At 44.6% G+C, this 26680-nt stretch overlaps 1 protein-coding gene and 1 long non-coding RNA gene across 3 annotated transcripts in view; one reads left to right on the top strand and one right to left on the bottom strand.

Annotated features, from left to right (window-relative positions):
• Nucleotides 1–5: 5 nt before the first annotated feature.
• vsnl1a (visinin-like 1a) overlaps nucleotides 6–26680 on the top strand; it is a 35954-nt gene continuing 9279 nt past the window's right edge. Inside the window, exons 1-2 of the mRNA XM_026143315.1 lie at nucleotides 6–287; nucleotides 8091–8257. Coding sequence (XP_025999100.1) covers nucleotides 8096–8257 — 162 coding nt within the window. The 5' untranslated portion in view covers nucleotides 6–287; nucleotides 8091–8095. The remainder of the gene's footprint in view (nucleotides 288–8090; nucleotides 8258–26680) is intronic.
• Nucleotides 13504–25093, bottom strand: LOC113007013 (uncharacterized). 2 transcript variants are annotated; one of them, XR_003269838.1, is made up of 3 exons: nucleotides 23922–25093; nucleotides 15511–18200; nucleotides 13504–14517 (listed from the first exon to the last, which is right to left on the bottom strand). It is a non-coding gene; the product is annotated as an uncharacterized LOC113007013 (long non-coding RNA). The 2 variants fall into 2 exon arrangements; XR_003269837.1 differs by lacking the exon at nucleotides 23922–25093 and having other exon boundaries at nucleotides 15511–19926.

Below are 26680 nucleotides of genomic sequence, written 5' to 3'. Positions count from 1 at the left end.
CAGTATCTGTCTCCTCCTCTCAGCACATCAGCAGCAGTTTGTGTTGCGCAGCATCATCCTACGGACCTGCACAGCTTCCTCTCTGTAAAAGCCCGACTTCTCCCCAGCATTAAACTAAAATTAAATAAATCCAACAACCCAAAAGGCACCGCTAATCTTCAGCTCGACAGAAGAGCATTTCTTGCTGTTTGCCGTGCTCGCAGGTGTTTTCTTTCTCTTTTCTTTCTTTTGGACCACTCCAGACACCAGACCGGACTCCACACTCGTTGACTCCACACTCTCGCAAGGTAGGATGAAGGCTTTGCGTAAAATCTTGACAGATGCAGGAAAATCTAATTATTATTGTACTGCTCGGCATCATCTCAGTTTATATTTATTTATATTTATATCAGCATGATGCAACTCAGTGCGTCATCCTTTCGGTATCATAAGGCTAATGTATCGATGTATTGTGGTTGAAGTCCATTTTAATAAGGACACACACACACACACACATATATATATATATATATCAGTACAGCCTTCTGATCATATCGCATTAGATAAACATGGTTGTTTCTTACCTGGGTTTACTCTTGCTGCTTACGCACACACACACACACACACACACACACACACACACACACACACACACACACACACACACACACACACACACACAAGGCTTGTGGATTTAACAACAAAAGTGAGGAGAGCGAGGCTGTTCTGTGTAACAGTGGGGACTGTGTGAAATTTGACGATTTGTACTTGTGACTTGCGTGGGGTGGGCTGCTATGACATGGCACCGTGTGGTGTGATGTGCTGTAGTTTGTCACTGGTGCTGATGTTGCGCAAGGTGTGTGTGTGTGTGTGTGTGTGTGCGTGCGTGCGTGCGTGCGTGCGTGCGTGCGTGCGTGCGTGTGTGTGTGTGTGTGTGTGTGTGTGTGTGTGTGTGTGTGTGCGTGCAAGAAGAAGACGGGGTGTGGTGTGTGTCCTTAACCCCAATCATCCTCAGTGGGAAGCGCCTGGTTGTTGTTTTTTTTCTTTTGCAAATCAATCTTGCATGACCACATCACATCCACCAGCCCCATCCAATCATTGCTGCCCCCCCCCCCCCCCCTCTCTACAGACACACATTAATCTCTCCTGTAATATTTGCCCAAATTAAAGCCTCAGATTGCTTTGCTCCTATCCTTGCTCGTCTTAGCCCGGACTCTGCCCGCCTCTCAAGGTCATCCATGTTGGCAAATGATGGCAAAGGGATAGTGTTATGTAACAGCCCACAGCCTGGCTCTGGGGCAGGTCTGTTGTGTCAGACCATACCTGTGTGCTGATGTGTAATTACATGATGTGTAATTACTATCTGTTGAACCCTCAGTGGACTGTGAGACAAAGGGCTATGACTCAGGTTTGGAGTCAGCATGGCGCTCTGCTCTGCATCGCACTGCAGAGTGACCCCTCGTCCCAGACTCAGCCCCACTCAACTCTCTTGCTAAAACAAACCACTGGCTGATGATGCACTAGCTGCCCCCCTTGGCCCTTTGTAGATGTGATTAACCGCCTCAATACATTACAGTGCATATAACTAAGTGTCATCAGGCGTATTTCTTTGGGGGGGGTGTCTCCAGTCACCTCCCTGATTGCTTTCCTTGCCTTCATCCCATTTCTTGCAGTGCGCCTTCTCTCTGGTGTTGACAGTGTAACAAAGTAAGAATGGAAACGAGTTTAGTCATTATTGCATTTGTTAGCCGAGAGGCGACGTTCATGTAAAAAGATACTTTTGATTCCATTTCTCATTTTATTGCAATTCAGTAAACATCAACAACAGGGGGAAGGTGACAGGGAGTTACCGGGCTCGTAGGCAGCTCGCAAGAATGACAGTCAGTGGAACAGCAATGTTTTCAGATACACAGACCATGTGGGTTGCTTTGATACAGCCGATAAATACGTCACTCAAATCATCAGCTGCAGACATAAATGAAAGGTCTCAGAAAAAATGCTTTTAAAAAATGTGTAGGTTGAATAGGTTTTGAAATTGTGCCACCTGCCATGTTGCCTCGCGCGTCACTCTAAAGGCTGTGCAGGTTTTATATGAAGCGAGATGGGGTGGGAGGTATCAAGACGATGTGTGACTTGTCATTTTCACTCCTTGAGAAAGGATATATTTGCATTCTCTTATAAAAACACGATATTCATTTATAAGTCCAACTGAGGGTGTAACAGTGTGTGTGCGCGCTCGGTGTACATGCAGTTTTTATTCAGCCGAGAAGGTGTCGACATGTTTGCCTTGCCAGAAGAAAAAATTCTAAAAAGCTGTTGGCAATGATAATATATCAATTATATTTCTGAGATCTATGTGTTAACTCGAACTACACATGGAGTTAATGCTGTAAATGGTCTCACTGCACCAGCATATGCATCGGTCAGCCGTGTTAAACTGTGAGCACCAAGCTTGTCTTGGACGTCTCCTGTCCCAGTGTTGTTAAAGCTGAACATCCTTCTGCTGACTTTGAAGCCCGTCAGCCTTTTTTCTGATGTTACACAACATTTAAGTGTCTCAGCTGTTTCAGTAAAAATTACAGTCATTTACTTCCAGAAACCCAAGAGCCGCACCATGAAGCTGAGCCCATGAATTTTGCGTACCCCCCCTCCTGAAGGCTCAGCTATAGCACCGTGTGCTGTAAAGCTGGATCCTAGCAGCACGCTGGCACACTGCAGATGCAGATTCAGCCCTTGTTCAATGACTGGTGAGAGCAACACTTGCATTGTGATGCGACGCTATTGTTAAGCAGGTTTTGAATGTTTTAGAGGAGAATTACCATTAACAGCGCAGAAGATGTTTGTGTCTTTTATCAAAAGTGCATTCAGTCCCTGGAGGTTCTGACGGGTAGCGTGCGCTGCCGCAGCGCTGCATATGCTGCTGCTTGCTCTTACTGTGCTCAGGGTGCTTTGAGATGTTCCTCAAATGTTTATGAGCTCCATTATCTTTGGGATGCAAAGTGCACTACAATTCATTCTCAATCAGCGAGCGTCTGTGACAGACCTGCGCTCCTAAACACATAAGTAATGCCTTCGTACATGCACACGTGCTTTATAAATACAAATGCATTTACTTTGTCTCTCTGTCACACAGTCACTTACTCACATATGCACTGACAGTAAGTGAGACCGTCTTCTGCTCACATCTCTTCCAGGGCACGGTGGCCTCCTGCTGCACTCAGGCTCCTCAGTTTCACTGCAACACTGAGGAGCTTTAACCTGCTGCTGCCCGTTACAGGGAAACGCTCGTTTACAGTCAATGTTTCACATCAAGCCTGTGCTACTTACCTTAAAGGGACCCTCGTTTCTACACATTTTTACTCTTGGACTAAAAATTGCTTTGTATGATTCACAGTTCCGAATATTTATTTATGCGCCTCATAAACAGAAAGCTTGAACAGCAGGTGGGAGGGGCTTGTTTCCTTAGAACGGCCTTATTAGTGATAATTGCTCTCAGTGACATCATACAGAGCCGAGCGTAGATTATCTTCAATATGAGCCAAATGCCTGAGCACTCGTACATACGCCAACGTCGTTATTTTCAATTTTTTTAATCAGCCATGTGCTGATGTTTCCTTTTCTCTTTTTTCTCATTTGTAATTAAAAAACATTTTCACAAAGGAGCCTTATTTCATAATATAGCAGCGCGGTAGCTGTATAGCTGATTCACTTCTGTTGAATAATTGCAATTGCTGCCAAAAATCTTAGAAAGCCAGTTTAGTAGATTCTCACACTGACAGCACAGTGGAAGGATGACAGGCTGAGTTATGAATGAGGAAACTGTTCAGCTGCTTCTTTACAGAATGAGCTGAAAGCATTTAGGATGCCCAGCAGGTCACAGTAACACAGGCGTGCTTTTCTGCGCTCTTCAAAAGCTACTGTTTGAAGGATGCAAGGTTTGTTTTTAACTGAACATTTTTGAGTGTTCAGGTTGTATAATCTGTGTTATAACTACAAGCCAAGTACGTCTGCATTTACAGGTCATGGCTGGTGTAATCAGTGAGATGTTATTCTGCTGTAGCTTTATGTCCCAAAGCTCAGGTAATGATTAGCTCCAATAATATCCATGTATCTGAGTGTCTGGTTAATTTGTTGGTTTGAATGAATGAAGATGATTAAAACAAATTATGAACACACTGATGACACGCAGCAGTCCTGCCGCAGCTCCTCCCTCTGCGTTGTTCTTGTTCAGTGAGCAGCACACAGTAGTGGTGGGATGCGTCCAGTGTACTGCATCTGTTGCATCTGTTGCATCTGTTGGGCTGCTGTGATATCAGGGTTTTTCTGGAGTTTTTGGCTCCCTGAAAAGTCAGATCCAAAGTAAAATTGGAAACATTAAACAAAATCTTTAGTACATTTTCTAAAAGCAGTTTTTCTGTTTGTTTGTTTTTCTTTGAACAGTTTGGCTCATTTCAGCTTCATTTCGTTTTCTTTCACGAGGCAGTTGTTTGAGTGGATATGTGTTCGTGGTATGTGTGGCTTAGAGTCTGACTGATATCAGGTGATTGATCTGTTTTTCTTCTGATCGTGTTTTTAAAAAGTAACTAAGGAATAAAGTAACTAATTAGTTTTGAAAATAAGTAATCATTAAAGTAATAGGATTATTTTCTTGGAGACGTAATCACTAATTAGTAACTAATTACTATTTTCAGGTAAACTGACCAACTGTTTATAGCTAACTGTTGTATTTGTGACGTTCAGACTGAGGAAGTTGCAGAGTGCCCCCTGCTGGACAAACTGTGCAACGTCAACACCTAATATGGTTGAAGGGTGTTTCTCCTTTCTCTTCTTTACTGTTTAATTTTCATTTATCGACCGTTATATATTCTGACACTGATGAGTGATCAGCAAACAGCTATAACAACAGCCTGTTGCTAATATTGGCCTGCTGATAAATCAGTCAGGCTCTAGTACAACTAAATTGAGTGCCGTAGGAGTACTGGACTCGCGAAAGTCGCTAAGTGTAAATTACTCTACACGATGAGCACTTGTTATCTTAGCACAAAGGTTTTAGGCCAGCAGTAGAAGGATACAACATTGGTATTAAAGTTGATACCAGCGCTAGCTAGCTAACAGTTGCAGAGTTTACTCAGGCTTGCAGGCCAGCCCACAGTGTTAATGTTAAATTAGCGTATTTACTGTAGAGTAATTTCACTATGTGTGCACAGACACATGAAACTTTGGTAAGTGCATTCGGGTTCGTTCACAGCTTGCTGTTAAACATCATATACACACAGTAAACATGCAGAATACATAGTTAGTGTAACGCTGTGTCCACAGCAGCAGTTTACTTGTTGTGCGTCACATTGAAGCTAACGGTTGGTCATGAGCAGACATTCCAAGCTCGAAAGCAGCATCCTGCAATTTCATCCCCGGTCCTTCCCTCAGAGTTGGGAAAAGTTCGCATTACGTCCTCACCGTGACTGTCGTTGTCTTTCTACAGTCTCTTACTGAGCATTAGGAAAAAGCTCAGACATTCTCCATCTGTATTCTCCTCTCTCTTCGTTCCTCTCTGCTTCCATCTTTGTCCCAGTTTTGGCTGGATTCCCACCTCCACCTCCCATCAGGTATTGAAGCTAATGGCTCTGTGTCACACTGTTTCTCTGATTTAATTGGATTTTTGTTCACTGTTATCAAAATTTCATATTTTCAGTACAGTCTGTGTCATAGTGCACCTGCAGCACTTTCATTCATTATGAGTTCATTTATTTGTTGAAATTTCCATGTAGCTTGCAGACAACGTGGTATCACACTTAGTCATTGCATAACTCAAATTTCCGTTTGGTAAACCGTCCCTGTGAACTCGGGTCACGCTGAGCCGAGCTGGAAAAACCTTTTGAAATTGGCTTTCAGGACAAAGTATATCTATCTCCCGTAGAGAGATTTTGGTGCAGGGAGTGTCTGAGCTGTTGAAAAGTCTGCTTCATGCGGTCTTCATGAACTGAAGAACTTTTCATTTTTCCCCATTTGCTAAGAATAACTTTTCTGATCTGATGTGTGGCTTTTTCCACTGTTGGAGTTCTCCATCAACAATCCTGCAGATAGATTAGATGAAGCAACTGAGATGTCCACACACACACACACACACACACACACACACACACACACACACACACACACACACACACACACACACACACACACACACACACCATCCGTATCATTTCACGATGTATTATAATAGCCTGACCTGTGGTTCAGGGCTCATAAAAAAGAGCTGCTCTGCTCTTCATCATAGTGAAACAATACAAACCTATTTTAAACTTCTAGGAAGACGTTTGAGTGAAATGGAGTTTGCTGATAACTAGATGGGACTGAAACTCTTTCATGTTTGTGACCATATTAACCAAAATGTTATCACTTTCAAATACCATAAAAATGCGTTTTTCTCCTTATTATATTTTCCCGTTACGATACAGTGTCACGTATGGCTGCAGGTAGCACTGCACGCTTCAGATCGCTGCTTATGTGTTTGTTTTAATTTGGGGGTTCACATGTAAAAACTCTTTGAGCTTGGGGAGCTGACATCTCTCTGACTCACAGCTGTTATGCTTCATTTCACCTCCTCGTGGCCGACCGAGCACCTTTCGTAGCCCTTTATTGACTTTGCTTTTGTGAACAGTGCTGCTTCATGAAATGAAGGTCTTGCTCTGCTGCTGCCCTCTCTTCTGTTCAGCGAGTGAGCAGCAGGGCTTCAAACATCGGGGCGGGCGCCACTGCTGTGGAAAAGCTCCACCGTATAACCTGGCAGCTAGTTAGCGAGTGCTTGCAGATATGTCAGCGTCTTCCATATAAACTTGTCTTCTAGCAGCCAAGAAGGTTTTTGGATCTGCAACAAGGGTATAGCAGCGGTGCACTGGGACAAAATCAGCTCCAATAGATGATCAATAAGCAAACTTGGCAACTGTAAACTTGTTAATTTAATAACTTCTCACAGTGCGCGGCTGCTGTTTGGCAGATGTGAGAGGATCTTTAACACAGGGACACTTTTCTAAACCAGTCCCTGCGCTGCCTCTGCCACACAGTCACAGTGTAACCCTGCCAATACAAACAATCATCTTTCTAAAGTTTGAGCTCTTTTGATTTTCTCCACATATTGAAGCCTCGACATGCCAAGAAAGGTGCTCACGCAGAGACACACGTCACACTGTTGCTGCCTCACGTGCTCCCTGGTTTTTGAGCTGAAGAGATCTAATAAAACATCTCAGGAGAGCGAGCGGAAATGTTCCAAAACTCGAAACCATCTTTTTCACATTAGGATAATTATGAGTTGGTTAATGCGCTAATCAAGGCCATAAAGTGGCAGCATCAGCATCACGCAGATGCAGGCAGCTCGATGCAGGAGAGGCGGCTGGGGGGCAGACGGAGAAATTAAGGCACTTTAAAGCAAAACATGCTTGAGTGTTTCAGTGGGTCACAGTCACAGTGGGTTAACTACTTTAGGAGCCTAACATGTCATTGGGACCCTTTCCAAAAGCCAGAGATTCATTTTTAGGATTTTAGGATGAGATTCTCTCTGTTTAGGAGGAACTAAAGGCCAGAACAGGAAATGTGGTTAAAGGTTTAACTGGAAGAACAAGATTTTAATGTAACGTGGTCTTAAAAATAATTCAAAGAAGGACAGGACAGGCACACACCTACGTAAAAAAGATTTTATATGTTGTTTCCCTAGACTGGTAGTCCGCACACATTGTAGTCGTCTAGGATGATTTTCTTATTTATGCTAATCTGGGCTAATCTTCTTTAATGAATGTAATTCAGAAGCTCTGATGATTTCAGTGGTTGAGTTTTCCTTTAAAAACAAAGTAAACAAAAGTGGGCCAAGCAGCTGCTCAAAGGCAGCGAGTCTGACAAACTGACCCTGTTGTCCAAGAGGTGCAAACAGCATTTCACTCCATTTGTTTCAAAGCTTATTTTTAGACGCAGCTCTGCTGTCGACTTCTCTGCTTTCCGATGAATCGCTCTCCAGACTTTTCCTGCAGATTCACACAAGGAGACGTTCTTCTCTGTGCTCTGTATTAATTTAAAGATGCTGTGTGCCCCTCCCCCTTTTTGTGCTTTGCTTGTCACAGGAAAAATGGGGAAACAGAACAGCAAGCTGACCCCTGAAGTGATGGAGGATCTGGTGAAGAACACGGAGTTTAACGAGCACGAGCTGAAGCAGTGGTACAAGGGATTCCTGAAGGACTGTCCCACCGGCCGGCTCAACCTGGAGGAGTTCCAGCAGCTCTACGTCAAGGTGAGGCTCCACTGGCTCACTTTCATTGTGATGGACTGCACACGTGTTATGTGCTACTACACGACACACTGACTCTCCTGTAGCTCAGCGAGCAGGCGTTCACAGAGCAGCTGTTGGTGTGGCTGCTAACAGCGAGGGCAGATTACAGTAGAGGGACGTGACGCTGTGTGAACTGGATGAGGAGAATAAAGAGGCAGCGGCACAGTTTGCTGCAGAGAGTGACGCTCGACTCGCTGTGTGAAGAAGAACCAACGATTTCAGCCAACAGGCTTAATCGTCTTAAAACATCTGAAATATTTAACACATATTTTCACCTATGAATGCTGCAATTACACTTCGGTTGCAGTTCACTGGAGGGTTGATGACATAAACCAGTTATAAAACTGCTATTTCTAATCATCCCGACGACACCACAAAGCTTCTGGTTAACATTACCAGGCGAGAGGAAACAACAGAAGTGAGAAGAGGAGAAGGAAGGGGAGGATCCGTGCGGTCTAAATACCGCCGGCTGTTGTTTCCACAAATCAGAGACAGCTAAAGACAAACTGGATTTAAGAAATGGGAGAGTTGGGAAACGTTAGGTGCTCCCCTGCTTGGCAGTAAACCATCCGCTGTCTCCTCTGAGACCAGTTCAGTGAGCTCGGGAGTTCCCCCACAAAGACCAGTAATAAACCAAAGACCAGTAAATACACTTTGTTTTTGTGTTTTTGTCAGTCGAGGCGAAACAAACCTGGATAAAAAAAACTACATCATGAAGTTACAGTTGCTTGAATATGTTGGACCAGAAACAGCTGATGACAGAAGCAACGCTCTCAAACGCTCCTCCTCTCAGCCGCCGGGGCCCCGCCCACTCTCACCGCCTCACCTCTGTGAACTCTGCGTCTTCGTATTGATGCACGTTTTGTTTCGCCGTGTTTTCCTCCGCGGTCACGTTAAGTTCGGGTTCAAGTTGAAAATCAGAACACGGTCCAGCCGTGTGATGTCACGTCGTGGTACAGGAGGGTTGTATCATATTTATAACACAAAAAAACAAGCAAACAAACTATTTAAGTGTCATATACAAGCAAACAATAAGCTCGTGTGCTGATTTTAGCATTTTCATACATCTCAGGGTAGTTTTGAAACTGAAGGAACAAGCTGTGATGAAAAATGAAGCTACACGAACCTGCAGAGTTTACTTAGTGTTTTGAGCCCTTATGACAACACAAATGTATTACATACAGCTGGATCTTACTGGGCACTTCATCCAGCCCAGTTTAACCAGTCCAGTTAATGAGTAATTCTATCTGATGGGAACCTTAAAACATAAAACTCCCCAAAAAGTTTATTTTTGTGTTCTTGAGCTGAATACGTGCTTCGTATGCAGCAGCAGGAACATCTGGAGACCAGAAGCAGTATGAAGCTTTATAAAGGTGGAGCTCACTGAATCGAATCAGCATCATCAGCTTAAATCTAAATAGATGTGTGCTACCCTTGATGTAACCTAACATGATGTCCACCACAGATGCTCTGCACCAGCACAGCACATTACTGTAAACTCCACCACAGTGCTGCAGGCTAATCGCTTTAGCTGCACACACTCCCCAGTTTTTTCCGGCAATCTTTGGATAACAAAACGTTAATATACTTCGGTTTGCACGGCAGGATGTTTCCCGCTGTGAGAAAGCATCACCTCAGCAGCACAGCTTCTCAAAAGCCTCAAAAATGAGGCTTTGCACACAAGCTTTACGTTTCCAGTCCTTACCTTTGAATATCACCTCCGTCTTTTTCTTTTCTCTCCCTGGGAAAGAGCAGCTGGACCTGCAGCTAGCAGACACACTGTGCCACAGACTGTACACGTATGTATGTTTGCTGATATTTGTGGTAGCGCAACCGAAACATATAGACATCTGCATCCAAAACGCTGTTCTGGATCATCCCGGCTCACCTCGACCCCTCAGCGTGGCTCCATAGACGATGCATCGATGATGTGTTTTTTCCCAGCGGCGTGTGGAGGGTCTTCTGTGTAACAAGCCTGTTTTTGAAAACTCGGGGACGTGAACAGTAGAGATATTTGTGTAAAAAGCACAAATACTCAAGAATAGTACAGATACATGAAAATTCTACTGAAGTACAAAGTAATTGTGCATCTTCACCTTGGCCAGAAGTCGCCGTCATTAGTTGGAGATAAAGTATTTTTTTATTTTATTAGCGGGACCACGCCTCCAAATGCTCCTTCCAGCTCTCATCTACACATGTTCCCCCTCAGTTCTACAAGCTGTTTGTTCTCGTTTTCGTGCTCCACCCTCCCTCCCACTTCTATTTAGTACATGGGGCTCTGCTGGGCCGGGAGCCGCCGCAGTCCCCTTTGAGGCGTTCCCCAAACCGCAGCTCAGCTCGTACGTTTAGCTACTAAAACGCTGTCAAACCTAAAATGAGGACGTGAGCCCAGCGAGTGAATTTCTATTTAAGCTATTTAAGCTTGCCAAATTCCACCTTCATACGAGCTCTACGCTTGTAGCATCATAGCTCGTGTAACAGGAGCTAATATGTTTGGCTTAATCCACAAAGATCAGGCGTGATCACCGCCTTCCCACAGAGAAAACAGACATCAGTCTGGGAGGAGCTTCTCTGAGGGGAAATATTTTCCTTGCTGCTATGCTAGCGGTGTGGATTTTCAGGTTTCCCCACACACTAAATCGGACTTTGAGTCCTGTGCTCACCGGATCTGGTCTGAAATGACCAAAGTTTCCTGTCACAGGCTGGATTTTCTAAAGATTGAAGAGTCTAACGCCTTCCCAGATCAGCCTTATCGTCGAAGGCTTCTTTTAGTCCACCAGTCCCAGCTCTGAATACAGGAAAGTTGACTGGGTGCCTTTGGTTCGGTTTAGCAGAGATTTAGCATGCGAGCAGGTTTGCAGTATAATGACAGTAAAACTACCAGCAGTCAGAGAAGTAGGGTGGGCTGATATTGTGGCATCAGTGTTAGTCATTAAAGATGTGTTAATTTTAAAACCACTATGATGTGCACTTAGTGAGTTTTCCCACAGTTGGTGTGAGCAGGGCTGATTGGAGGCTCACTTGAGTGTACTCTGAATCGCCACAAGAACCACTGAGGCAAATTACGCTGCCATTAAAAACCCTTCTGGGTTTGAGCCGGCATGCTGCCACGTTCCCATTCGCCTCTTTTGTATCTGGGCAGAAAACCATCGTAGAGGCTGATATCAGAGATGATATCACAGATGATTACCTTCTAATGCTAATATCCCACCGTATCGCATTACCTCTGACCCAGCAGTGCGAATTTATCCCCTGATTTCTTCATTTAGTCTTACAAAACAAGGATGAACGCATGATGATCCAAGAACAAACAAACTGCAATAAAATAGCAAAAAGTGGCTAAAAATATCAACTTTAACAATTATTCTCTATTAGCAGGAGTGCTGCTACTGACAGGAAAAGGAAGGTTTTCATGACTCGAAGTGATCCAGCAGATCTAAACTTATTTATTCACACGTGTGGCAGATCATAAGCAGTCCCGGCAGCTCCCTGTGAGAGGAGCAGCCACTTCTGAATCGCACAGCCCTAAAAACACTGAGTACATGAAAGTGCAGCCGAGTGCTTCCGTACTATCTTGCTGTTACATCAGGCTTATCTCAGCATCTCGTCCTCGTTCACTGCGTGTTTTAACTTTAGTTCTCATGGAAGAAAGCACTCTGAGCCAGAGTAAGAAGCTTTCATCAGGAGTACCAGGAAATGCTTCTTAACCTGAGGGAGTTACCGTTATGTAAGACACGCCTTGCCAGTGAGGTCATCGGCGCACTTCCTCTAAATGCCGTCGGAAGTCATGCATCAGCTGAGACCAGCTGTTATAAAGAAAAGAACTGAGGAAGAAAACATTGGAGATGAGTGAAGGTATTCTTGGAGAAAAGAACCCGAACAAAGAACGTCTGTCAGGGCCAGAAATGACATTTTCCATTTGGATCAGTTGTTCCATTAAAGTCTCCTGAAAGGCACCGAAAATCTTTTAAAATGACGGCGCAGAAATAACCCGAGCTGCTGAAGGACGGAAACAGGCACAAAAGAAACCCACGGAAAAAGAAAGAAGCCTCTTTACCTCTCAGTGCGACAGAGGAACAGTTTGGGGCAACGTGGCCCCCGTTTAAAGGGTCCTGCAGGCTTTGGGGGTAAAATGCTGTTATTATTATTACTGCATCGTATTGTGTTTCCAGGCAACAGAGTATCAGCGGTACGGCTGTATTTAAATCCAGAGGGCTGATAAGTGTGGGAAAACAGGGCCGCACATTAACAGGACAGATTGTTCCTGGGTGGCTCGTGGTGGGTGGGAGTGCTGGGGTGGGGGGGTCATGTGTTTAGCAGGAGGGGGGCGGGACAGCATGTTTGCGTTGGCTGAAAGCGAGAAGCAGAGAGGGGCAGAGATGAGAAAAGTAAAAGCAAGCGAAAGGAAGCCCGCGTGCATTATTTATTAGTCATTAGGCCTCGTTGGAGTCGAGCTTCCTACGTTTACAAGCAGGAGACATCCTGCCCGTCCCCACACGGGCCTGCGACAGCCGTCCACAAGCCCTCCCTGTCAGGGTGCTAAACACTCGGCTGCCAGCCTGGAGGTAATGCACTGTTTTGGTTGGACACGCACTTTGTCTCTCGCTCTTGTAGGAGGATGCAGGCACTGCGATAGAGCGCAGGTGCAGAGTGTCAGCTGGAAATAACAGTGTCTGTGTGTGAGGGCACACGTGTGGCGAGTCAGTATTCCTCTGTACATGTTAACGCTGTGATTGCTCCCTCTGCTTATTAGATTTGATTGGAGCTGGAGGGTTATGAACGAGCTGCATTATCATTAGAGAACGTCTCATTAAATGTGCTGAATTATGCTTCTTTGAAGCCGTCGCTTTTATACGTTTGAAAGATAGGAAATCACATTGAGTCACGTTTAGATTTTAGATTGTAAAATTGGATGAAATGTCCAAATGATAATGGCACAATGCAAATGTGCATTAGTGCGGTAAATGAAATGGAATTTATCCATTTAAATGGAGTTTATATGAAGAGTGAATGAAGTCAGAGTTATTCAGAAAACACCCACTATGTTAATCCACAAACCAACTGCTTGTGGATTAAATAAAAGGGAACCTTCTTCTGATTGGCAGAAAGTTTGAACCACAGGTGGTGACTAAGCTTCTATTTGGCTGAAATGACCGTATTAGGGTTATCCTGTCTGTGTGATGTCATACAGAGCCAACAGTATGGAGGACTGTCTAACACAAAGCGTTTAGATTGTAGCTCGCAGGGATTCAGTACAAGCATCCAGCACTGTAACAATATACATGACAGAAAACAGGGAAACCATCATATGTTCTCTTATATCCACATATTTGATCTTTCTTATAAATCACACTCGCTAGGATGATGTGAAACTGAGGCTGGTTGTTTTCTGTACGTAAAAGTTAGTTTAGCTGTAAGGAAAAGTTTACCCAACAACGTGCAGCCATTGGAGGCCAGTTGTAAAGGCAACTATAGGAAAGCATTTTTATAATGTGAGTCATTGCCACAGTAAACACATTCTGTCAGCTGTTCATTTCATGACTTATTAAATTCAACATGATGTTTAGTTTGTTCCAGTTGCAGCCAAGCAGGACACAAAGCAGAGTCTGAGTCACAAAGAGCCGGAGATCATACGGAGCCTGTGGAATCCACAGATCCTGTCAAACTGTCCCAGGTCGCTGAAATGACTCGTTGCAGCCATCGCGTCCCAGCGGATCTTCACGTTTAGCGGCACTGCCAACACCAGACAGCGACATAAAAATTGATCGCAGGCTTCTGTGCCAACTCGCACTCGAGTGCGTCCATGCCACAGTGTGTGAAATTTGTTATCCATGACATGCCAGCTGCTCCGTGAGCCATTTGTAACAGGATAATGACACTCGCAGAAACAAAGAGGTGATAGATTTTTGTCACTGCAAAATTTTTTGTTTTTGTGCTTGAAGCATGCACACACACATGCACACACACACACATGCACACACACATGCACACACATGCACAGAAATGCGCACGTTTAACAGTGATCCAAACACTTGCAAAACAGGATTCATACCTTCTTGGTGTTGTGTGTCTGTGTGTTATTGTGTTGTTTGCCAAGTAACATCCAGTGAGCATCAATAGACTTATTGTGATAAGGCAGCATCAGTATAATGGCCTTCATTGTGGTTTCTGCTGCAAACAGAAACTCTGTCTTTTCCCTTCCAGTCGTCTGTGGCTGACTCCTGCATTAAAACAGCAAAAAGACAGAAAGCGAAACCAGTTTGAGTGTTTGCTAAATGCATTTAACGAGGTCCTCATAATCCCTAAAACCAGGGAAATATACACGGAGACATCATACGTGTGCTTTGTGGCTGCGCGGGAGGCGATTGATGCATTGTTGTAACGCTGGCCCACGCTCAGCCAGATGCTGACCTGAATATGCAGCAGATGTATGGATGGATTCTGCTCAGTCGCGTCACGCTTTCATAGCCTCAAGGCTTTTCCTGTCGACGGGTGTGATGCGCGCGCATGTGTGTTTGTGTGCACCGTTCAGCAGACTGCGAGGCTCCCCGTGTTCCCCACAAACAGACAGAAAGACGGATCGGAGGGCTGAATGCGAGGAAGGTAAATGGAGTGACAGAAGGACACTGACATCATCTGGCCAACAGCCCGTCTCTGCGAGGAAACATATGTCCCCTAATCACAGGAGACAAAGACTGAAACGACCGTGCTGCAGCCTCAGATTGACATGGAAAATTAGCTATAGGAGATCGTTTGGCATAGATGTGACAGCGCACACTTGTACAAAAACAAATAAAAGTCTTGGGCGTATACATATTTAATAATTCTGTGACAGCCAAGCAGCTTGGAGCTGAGAGATCTCTGTACTGCACAACAAAATGTGAATATTTTAAGAGGCTGCTACATCACTAATTGTTGGGATGTGTCAGCGTGGACCAGTATCAACCTTAGTCACAGTGAAGATTTTTTGTTTTTCTAGCTACAAAAATGGAAAATAAATGACACAAAAACAAATCACCACGTTTTGGACGAAGGGTGCAAAATCAGGAACAACCAAAATGGAAACAGTAATCCAGCTACTGATAGGCAGTAACTCGTTAGAGTGGGTGATGGTGGATATTAACACATTGGATTTTAATCAGACAATTTGGAATTTCATTAAATAATTGAAAATAATAATAATGATAATTAGACTTGACTGTGACGATGCTTACCAGTGTCTCTCTGTCTGGCTGCAAACAGCTCGGGGAAGCACTATCTACTCGCTGTGCCACAAACTGTAGACAACGGCACACAGCTGTGTAGCGTAGGCTCAATGCACTGCTGCTGCTGCTGCTGCTGCAAGGAGAAAGCAGTGCATGATTTAGCCTGCTGTGATTACCCATACATAACTCACTAAGTAACTCTTTAAGACACCCCATGAGGAGACGGTGCAGCCCACACCCATCGCAGTGTTGCAAACAAACTATTTAAGATTTACATCTACACAGGACGGCCCGGTGAAGGCCACACCAGATGCAAAAGGCAAAGCCGTCTGCCAGACGCAATCCTGGCCTCAAGTCCTGCAACAGAGCCAGCCGCTATGGTCTGACCGCAAAACACTAGGCTGACCATTTAGATGTAGGCTGTCGCTGAGGGGCACCCGGCACCTGCTACCCGAAAGAGGGTCTGGCTGCGCATTCAAGCTGTAAAACCAGGCGACCGCTGCACAAATGAGAGGAAGGCTCCCCTCAACAAGCCCCACGATGTGGCCACCCTTCGAGTCGAGTGCACCCACGCTCCAGAAACTCCTGAAGACACTTACGCCTGCCGAATGGCCTCCACGACCCAGCGGGACAACAGCAACTTAGACAGGGCTCTGCCCAGGATTCGGGAATGGAAGGTGACAAACAGCTGGTCTGTCCTGCTAATCGGCCCGATACGCCTGACGTACGCCACCAAAGCACACACAGGGCAGCCTGGCACCGAGCCGCCTCCGCGCCCTGAGTGCGAGCTGTCCGAGGCTCAGCGGGGACAGTAATCCAGGACTGGGCCGCAGGACCACCGCTTTCCCATCCAGCAACTACCTGCAGCAATCCCGACAGAGCATGGAGTTCACAACAAGGCTGTTTTCTGGTCCAGTTACTTAATGAAATAATCAATAGAATACTCGATTACTAAAATAATCAAACGCTGCAGCCCTACACACTTGTACAGGCTTTTGTGTAACGGTTCATAATGTCGTCTTTGTGTTTTGTCTTTTATTTGCACGTGTTACATTTTTACGGATCGTTCTCGCGCTATTTTCTGTAAATTCTTTGATGTTCTGTTATTCTGGTTTAGAAAGATTGAAAAAATGTGTTACTATAATTTTACTGTAAAATAATAAATGTAACAAAACGATACACGGAGCAGGACAACACCAAAGCTCTTACAGCCCCTCGAACATGCACAAAGAATATCAAATTATTATAATTTCCTATTTGATTCCCATGTCGATTCCTGCCATTCTCCCTCCTTCCTTTCTGCATCTTCCCCTTTGTTATTTCCTCCATCTTTGCCCACTTCCTCTCTCACCTCCCTTCCAAGGAGGCTTGTGGCTGCCATGCACTAAAAATAGCTTTTGTCATCTCAGAAGCGCTCATGCCATTCTCCATCGTTGTCACAACAAAGCGCACACACACACAGTGCTGAATGCTACACACTGCGGCTCCTGAAAGGCAGAGATTCCATCGACAGCATGAAATACTTCGTGTCGACTTCAGTTCACGAGTTGCACAAATATAGAAACAATCCCGATGCTCTCGAAGCTGCTCAGGAACTGCGAAGCAGACAAATGACGATGATAAACTGGAGACTAAATGACTCACTCATTATGAACACGAGTAGTTTACAATGTTTGGAAAGCACACAGGGAGGAGAATCTGACACTGAGTAAGCAGACTGTAATTTTCACAAAGACAAACAGTGGTTTCTACACCGCGAGTCCTTCAGAACAGAAAATTGGTGTTAATTGCTCCGAGTGTTGCAGATCAGATGCACTAGAAGCTGTAGAGCTGTAACGGACACGTGAATGTGCTTGCAGAGGCACGTCGAAACAGAGAGAGCGAAAAGGCCGACGCACAGATGGCGACTCGGAATAATGAATTGCTTTTAAGCCTTCCGACTGCTCTCTGGCCTCTTTGCGGCGCCTCGGTCCGGACTGTAAAAATGTAATTGAATTATTCAGTAACTTTGAGGGCACCTCACTGCTGCTGCTGAGGTGTGGGAGCAAGAGAAGAGGAAGTAAGTGAGGGCCTTTAGATGCACAGAGAGCGATAATGGGGTCCGTTCAGCAGGGGAAATTATATTCAGACTGAGCCGCACACTGGCACATCCTCTATCACAGACGAGTGGTGAACAAGGCTATTAGTGTCACGGTGCAGGCTAAATCCCGCCGTGGCAGCCAGAGTGACCTTCAGCTGGTTAACAAGAGTGCAAACCACCATGTCAGCAAGCTCCACCCAAGAGAGAGACGCCGCAGCCCCATCGTTCTGACCCCTGACTTTCATGTGGAAGAAGTCAAGATTTTATACACACATATTATATTTACCAGTTTTCAAAAGGCATGCACATTCTCAAACACATGGACCTTTAAAAATAGGATAAGATGTGCATCGTGAGCTTTTCAGGCTTTAAAACTGTTCAAGAAAAAATATAATTATTGTTGGAGAGGATCTATTACACTCACGTCTACCTCTATGCTTGGACTTGGACTCAGTGAAATCCAGGTTTATCCTGATGACCCCCTCACAAACACAAATCCTGCACTCACTGTGGTGCTGTAGAACCTGCTGTTCGAGTCCACTGTTTCAGATTTTACTCACTGCCATCTTTTTATCTGTCCTCGCTGACCCAGCTGTCCAGTCTGGTTTACTTGTCATGACTGCAAGAGAGAAACTATCGTCAGACCGTTACAAAAGTGAAGCCATTACAGCGATGAGACCTTTGTTCTGTCACAAAATGATCCCAACCACACAACAGCTCGTGTCATGCTTCAGTTTGTGCCATAATTGCATCGATATGATTTGAGCAGTAAGATAAACACATTAGTAAATTGGTGGTTATGCAGTGAGGGTCTCTCAATCAGCAGCATCTGAATTTCCTTCCCCGTGGGTATGCCATGTCAGATAATAAAGCCAACAGATTCCCAGAATGAAGTTTGTTTTTCCAAAAGCATTTAATTATGGAGGCAAATCTGGACCAATTCAAACTGCTGTGACTGACGTGATAAGTGCTGCAGAACATCACGTATAAGCACCCATAAAGCCTACGCCTCAGTACTTACATAGAACGTGACATATAGCCTAGCCTACATGTGGCCACTATGCATCAGTAAGTGCGTTAGCTTCTCTTTTAGTCTGAAGAATTGGAGAAAGTTTAGATATTTATGTCCCTGAGCTGTAAAGTAAGACTTTATAATGACGATGATAATAATCAACAGACTTGGATATAAAACATGAATACAACTGCAGAATTATAAAGGGATCTGCTATGTTTTTCCAGATTCTCTGTACTGTTCTGATGGTAGGTACGCAAACTGATCAACGTGTCAGATACTGAGGCCGATGTAAGTACGCCTATGAGCCAAACAAGTTATGTCACGTATGATGTCAGGTAGAGCAGATCAGGCATACACCTGCTCCACAGTGTAAGGTGAATAAGGATTCATTTGAACCATTGTCATGCAAAGCTACTGTAGTGGAGCGCGTGTGATGTCTGTACGCTTTTGAAATATCAGAACTGCGCACATGCACTCAGGGGCTCTTCATTAGATACTCTTGGCTGGTACCAGGTTGGAAGCTCGTTTGTCTTCATTTTATATGGCACAGATTTAACAAGGTGCTGGAAACATTCCTTCGAGATCTTGGTCCATATTGAAATGACAGGATCACACTGTTGCTGCAGATTTGTTTGGTGCATGTGATGCAAATCTTCCGTTCCATCACATCCAACAACGGTGCTCTGCTGGATTGAGATCTGGTGACTGTGGAGGCCATTTGAACGAACTACAGTGAAGTACAGCGTCATGTTCAAGAAAGTGGAATGATCTCCTGGAAGCAGCCATCGGAAGATGTGGTCGTAAAGGGATGAACACGATCCGCAGCAATACTCAGGTAGGCTGTGGTGTTGAAATGATCCTCAGCTGGTACTGTGGGCCCAAAGTGTGCAAGGAAAATATCTCAACACTGTTACGCTACCTGCAGCAGCCTGCACCATTAATACAAGACAGGATGGACCCATGAAACGGCTTCATGTTGTTAAAATTCTGGCCTATGGGCAAGAGATGTTTGCAAAGGTGCTACCTTGTACCTCCATCTCAATACTCACCACGAGGATGGTGTGATGCATCACGGAGGACGCCTCGCCGCTCTTCCATGACTCCCAAAGTTGAGTCACGAGAGGTGGGAAGTTGTCATGCTCTGGGATTTTAGACCTGTGGTTTCTTACGAGGGCCGTGAGATTGTTACTGACCTGCAATCGTACTGTTGTAATGTTTACATCCACAGCAAGTGAAAAATACCAAGCGATACAACAAAGAGTCAGTTTGTTAGAAGTATAAGGGGCGATCGTGGCTCAAGAGTTTGAACTTGTAATCGGAAGGTTGCCGGTTCGAGCCCCTGCTTGGACAGTCTTGGTCGTTGTGTCCTTGGGCAAGACACTTCACCCGTTGCCTACTGGTGGTGGTCAGAGGGCCCGGTGGCGCCAGTGTCCGGCAGCCTCGCCTCTGTCAGTGCGCCCCAGGGTGGCTGTGGCTACAATGTAGCTGCCATCACCATCACCAATGGGTGGATGACTGGATGTGTAAAGCGCTATACAAATACAGGCCTTTTACCATTTATAAGGTTTGACATGTTGTGCAATCAGAGATGCTCTTCTGCATACCTCGGTTTGAGTTACTGTTGCCTGTTTCCCTCTGACCACTGACATCAACAAGGCATTTTTGCTGGACGTGTTGTCTTTGTTTTTTTCTGCCGGACAGACTAGTTACCCTCCGAGCAAACTCAGAGAGCAGGCAGGACGCCCGTACCTGTGAGAAGTGGATCGAGAGAGGAGAAGGTTGCTGCTGTTCATGTAATTGCGACACCACAGCACGCAACACATCAAATCAGAGCACTACTGATTACTTAAAATTAGAGCAGTCAGCTGGCAGCACTTCAGTGCGTGTAAGGCAGGTGCTCCTAAAGTAGGTTACAGACGTGTAGCCTCCAGAGTGCAGCTAGCTGTACGTTGGCATGCACCTCAGGGTGAGAACGAGCACACGTCAAAATTACATCCCTGACTTTTATAAATAGGCTCATACGGGGGAGATGATAGAAGCCATTAAGACATCGTGTGGGTGTGTTAGCCCTCTCTAAGTCAGATGGAAACAACACCGTGGCAGCAGAGGCGACAGAGCCGTGAACGTGCAGAGTCAGGACCGGGCTTTTCCATGTGTGCACGCACGCACAGACTCAAACATGACTGAGCAGTCATGAATAATGAATTCATGCTCGAGGAGGAAGAAGCCCAGGATGTTTGATGAGTCGTGTAAAATGGAAGCACAATGCAAGTAATGAAGCGTGCTGCAGACATCCAGAGAGAACTCAGAGGAGGTCGTGTGTTGTTGTTGTGTTGTTGTTGGGGCTTTTCCCCGTTGTGTGGTATTTCCTCACCGCCTCAAGTCCGGCCTTAAGAACAGGAACTTCTATGTGTCAATTAGCCAATTTTCATCACAAAATATAGAAATCACATGCGGGGTCCCCCAGGGCTCCGTCCTAGGGCCCCTCTTATTTAGCATTTACATGCTCCCGTTAAGCCAGATTATAACCACCAATAATATTAACTACCACAATTATGCAGACGATACTTAACTTTATATCTCAATGTCACCAGGTGATGTTGAACCTATCCAAATTAATAACTGGATGTCTCATAAGTTCCTTCAACTGAACAATAACAAAACTGAAGTACTTCTCTTTGGACCCAAAAAAGAGCGATTAAATATCAGTAATCAGCTCAAGCTGGTCCAACTAGAAACTACCGACCAGGCCAGAACTTTAGGTGTAATAATGGACTCAGACCTGAACCTCCAGGGCCACATCAAAGTCATAACAAAGTCAGCCTCCTATCACCTGAGGAACATTTCTAGGATTAAAGGACTGATGGCACAATTAGACCTAGAAAAACTCATCCATGCATTTATCTCCTTGATTACTGTAACAGTATCTTCACAGGTTTACCCAGAAAACCAATCAGACAACTGCAGCTGATCCAGAACGCTGCTGCTCGTGTTCTCACTAGAACCAAGAAAATAGAGCAAATTATTCCAGTTCTAAAGCCATTACACTAGCTCCCTGCAGCTCACAGAATAGACCTTAAAGTGCTTTTATTAGTTTATAAATGCTTGAATGGGTTAGCGCCAGAGTACATTAGGGATCTGCTGTCATGGTACAAACCATCCAGATCAGTCGGGTGCTCCAGCTCTCGTTTACTGACCGTCCCCAGAACCAGAACTAAACCTGGAGAAGCAGCTTTTAGTTTCTATGCCCCTCACATCTGGAACTATCAGGAGACTGCACAGCTGCAGAGACACTGAACTCTTTTAACTCTAAAATTAAAACTTACTTATTTAGACTTGCTTATGAGTAACTGATCCTATTATGGCTCTCTACCGGTTTGTTTTAATTTTTCATATAAATTATTGTCTTGATTATTGTTTTATTGTAAATGTTTTCTTGTATTTTACTTTTATAATGTTTCATGTTTTATTTTAATCATGTAACGCACCTTGAATTGCCTTGTGCTGAAAGTGTGCTACACCAATAAAATTGCCGTGCCTCTCCCCCTCCCTGCCTCTCCCCCTCCCTCCCTCTCAAACGCTATATCTCTTTCTTCCCTCGCCTCCTTTCTTCTTCTCGCCCCGGCTAAGCAGGAGAAGCTCGATCGTGAGCTTTTGTTTAAAAGACGCCTTCAAAAAAGCACAAGCTGCTGTGGATTTATCTGCCAAGCTCTTAAAAGACCATTTTAGACTCACCACTGGCAAAGGGAAGATAAAACAGTCGTCCTTTTATTTCTGCCCTGTTGTTCTGCTTCGCTTTGAACTACGTCACACGGAGCAGAGGGTAGCCCTCAGGTCCACCTGCCAAAGCTGGCAGTGACTCACTCCTGCACCTCTTACTAGCTTTTCTGTGTCTGATGAGAGACACGGAGGAATAATGGTGGATAAGACCGACTAATACACACACATATATGTATATCTGATATTTATGTATCAGAATGAAGAGTTTTAATCTGGATTATTGTTTAGGAATTTTGCTATGGAAGCAACATGATGCGTTTATTCATTCTTTCCTCGTTGCCAATAGCTGTTCTCCTCACTCGCTCCCTCGGGCATTAAATATGCTTCCACACCTCAACAGTGCCATCTGCTGTTGTGCTGTCATTTATGCTCCTAATGCAGAGTTGCTGCTGCCAGATGGGTGTTTTGTAACCACTGATAACCAGGGTTGGAGACAGGTTAGTGCCAAATTCCTCTCAATGCACAAGCAGCCCAGGAACGGGCTTTTCAGGCCGATTTCTGGACTGCAGCGGGACATCTCGCCAGCTTCTCAAAGCAGGCTTTCATATCGTTTGTATGTGGTGTCGTAACAGACACTGGTGGGACTGGTTTATGGCTCTGTGAAGTGGCTTCTCTTGCTCAAGGCCCAATATTTAGTCCTTATTTTAAAATCCTCCCCCTCTAATCAAAGCAAACTTGCTTACTTAAAATCGTCATCTTAAAAAAACTGCACTCCTGGCTACTATGGTAACAGCACGTGTGGTTTAAGACGACAGCAAACACATGTTGTTTTACAGGTCAGCATAAAGTGACAGCAGGAGGGCGCAGAGCAGAGCGCTGACGTGTTTTCAGTAAGCTTTAGTACATTTCTCCCCGATGGTACCGTAGAGAAAAATCTAGTAATGTCTGAAGGCTGTGGGAGTTTTTCCTTCCCACTGTCGCCAAGAGCTTCCAGGATAAAGGCTGTGATTTGGTGCTGTATAAACTGGGATACAGGACAAAAAGAAGAACATCTGCACCATCTAAGATTACAGTTGTACAGTAATGATCCTTCCGCAGGTTCACCTACGGAAACCTTGTTACGACTTGTCACAGTTTTATTGACTGTGAAGCACTATGGTCAACACTGTTGTTTTAATATGTGCTATATAAATAAATTTTGATTTGATTTGATTTACATTTATGAGAAAAGAAAAAATATGGATGTTCTCTGAGATACATTTGCAAGACTCAGAAGATTTTGTATGTTTGATGTTAAAGTCTAACCTAAGCTCAGGTTATTATTCCCAAAAGTTTCAAACATCTCTCAAGTTTTTTCAGAACAATTTTTCCAGTTTGTTTCATAAGACGTTATAATATCAGAGAAAATCGGATTGTGTTCTTATTCTTGTAATAAATAAGTGACTTTGACCTCAGAAATTAGTTTTTTAATCTTTCCATTTACCTGCGCTCCCTAAGATGCTAGTGTAGAAGAAAGAAACAGATGTTTGACTGTGTGAGGACGGAGGTTTCATCAATCAACAAAATGAAAAGCAGCTTTGATTTCACAAAAATAATTCTACTTACTATGAAAACGACACTCGCGTCTTAGGTGAGCTCTTCTTGTTCACTGACTGTTCTTCACACACTGCTCCCTTGCTACAAAGCTGATATCGCAGCCGGCACTCACCTGAGCGGATGACTAAAAATGCATTTTCCAGAGCAAAGTGTGTGTTTGTATTTGTGTTGTCTGTTTGAACCCCGGGGCCTTGGACGCAGGAGCAGCCACAGATTTGCGCGGCTCAGTGTCTGTATCTGGCACGTCACTGAGCGTTTTATGTAAGAGCGCACGCACACGCAAGCAGACACGCTGCAACCTCCCCACCCCCCCGATTGATTATGCATGTTTTCTCCTCTCCTGCTCTCGAGCTCAATGAAGCAGGACCTCCAGTGGCGTGGTGATGTAAACAGCCGTAGAGCAAAGCGAGGCTAGGGTATCTTTGCTTACATCTCACGCTGTTGGCGAAGGAATGCATGAAAGGTGAGGCCCCCCCCCGGTGCCAGAGCGATGGAAACTGTATGAAACACGTCAAAGCTAAAGCCTTGTTGTTACAGACCTCGAGCGCTTTGAAGGGCGGATCACAGGCTCAGACTGACCTCTGCACCCTGTGCTCATGTACTGGAGAGATGCACAGCCAATAGCAAATGTGCCTTTGATAACAACAGAGAGGCAGAACAGAGTGTCCTGCAGGGCTCTTATGCAAGGAGACCTTGACCTCGGGGGGGCTGTGTGGATGCATCACCAAGAGATCATAAATTATTACTATATTTATCAGTCTGATTTATTGTTATTGTCTCCCTGTTGGGTTTAGTTCCCTGACAAAAGAATATTGAACCGTCCATATTAAGGGAAGCGATGACCAGCAAACTGAGTGTCGAGTATGTTCACTGTGTGCAGCTCTATCGAAGCAGCAAGTAGAATCATTTGGAAAGGGATAGATTTCAAATGATTCCCAATCCATGAAAAACAGTTAGAGTGACGGAGCACGGCATCGACAGGGCAGCGGTTCAGAGCGGGCGCTGTGGGACTCTGAGTGCATGGATGGTAATAGGTCATGTGGTTTGACATTTGCAGAGGTCTGCAGCATGTAAAGCAGCTCATCTACTGGCTTTGTTTGGTAAGATTATAAGCACAATGCATGATAAGGCTGGTTTGCATCTGTTATTATTTTTAACCTCCTCAGACCTGAACTCTTCCACAGCAGCATTTTTAATTTCTCTTTGATATTTAAGCTGATTGGGACCTGATGAATGTAAAAACAAAGAATCACCAGATTATTTTTTTTACCTTATTTTTGTTTTTAAGAAAAATGAGAGCCACTTATGAGGATATTCGATAGAACAGTAGCAGGATAACGTCCTCGTAAGTGGATATCAGGCCCTTGTTGAGCAAAATTGAGTATTTTTGTCTAAATAACCCAAAATGTGACGTCCACATATGTGGACGCAGGTCCTAGGAGGTTAAAGCAAAGCAGTGATGCTTGCATTTAAAAACAAAATACATTCAGCACTAAATTTACTGATGGATTCTTATAATTTGCTTCCAGGAAAAGCCATCGAATGTATTTACACTTCAGATTACCTCACTGTACAGGAGAGTCTCCTGTCTCTGTTTAAAAGCAGCTTTCCATGTATGACCAGTTTTATCCAGGTGACCTCCAACAACCAGTTGTTTAATACTTACTTTTCCATAGTAACTTGGAGTTGCTGGAGGGGGTGGGCACTGACCCATGTGTGAGTAGGGCTGTAGCAGCCAGTTTTACACCAATCACTCACTCGCTGGTCATTCTCATTTTTCCCTAGCAACCAGTGCCACCCCAACGATCACAGATGGTCTCTAGGTCTGGGTTGGTTGGAGCCTAGATTGTAGTCAGAGTCATGATGATGTCACGATAACATCATAATAGGGTCATTGTGTGATGGTGGCTTGTTAGGATAATCCTGTCACATCACCTGCATGTATTTATATTTTAATTTGCATTTGGCGCCATATCGCCTTCAGAAACTACGATATCTTTTGTCTCACCTTCACTGTGGACGTTTGAGTGGATAAAACTTGATCTTTCTCGTGTTCCACAGCTTTCACTCATATCTGGCAGTGCTGCCCACTTTCATTAGCAAGATGAGCTCGAAAGCTCAGCGAGAGGTAACAGAAACTTGGCAGCGCTGGTCAAAATGAAAATACTTCCTGGTTAAAGGTCCGGGGATTTGGATTGACTGCAGAGTTCGTCATGGGTGGCGAGTTTAGCTCAAACTGCAGAGAAATGCCAAACAGCTCGTCCTTATCTGCTGCTTCTCATCAGTCTCTCACACACACACATTACAGTGCAGCAGTTTTAGTATTAGCAGCTTCCAAACTGTATCAGAAACTGTGGATAGTAAATATAATGTCTTTAAATGCTGACCCTTGTGATGTCATCACTCAAAGCTTTTAAGCTGCAGTTTCAGCCGAACGCTTATCTGAAGAGCCGGCAGAGTTCAGCTAAAGAGAAATGCAGATCAGACACTTCCTGGAAGTTATTTTGGAGTCAAAGTCATTGTGCTGGTTGTTACTGATGAGCTCGTTTGAGTCACTTGCAGTTTCACGGCACTTTGGAGCTGCAATATTCATCTGCTCCATGATCCTGCAGTCGTTCTGTCAGTGTGAAATGGCCTTCAGTTAAGTGTGACGATTGAGTGTCTTTCTCTCCCACACGCGTTTCCTGTCCTCTCTCGCCCAGTCTCCCTGCCTCCCAGCGTTTGGATCAGCACCAGTACCAGCTTGCAGGCTGATTATAAAGGCTTTA

Source organism: Astatotilapia calliptera, chromosome 15 (assembly GCF_900246225.1).
Source record: "Astatotilapia calliptera chromosome 15, fAstCal1.2, whole genome shotgun sequence".
Lineage (NCBI taxonomy): Eukaryota > Metazoa > Chordata > Actinopteri > Cichliformes > Cichlidae > Astatotilapia > Astatotilapia calliptera.
The sequence above is the reverse complement of the archived record's forward strand: the minus strand, read 5'-3'. Positions and strand labels throughout refer to the sequence as shown.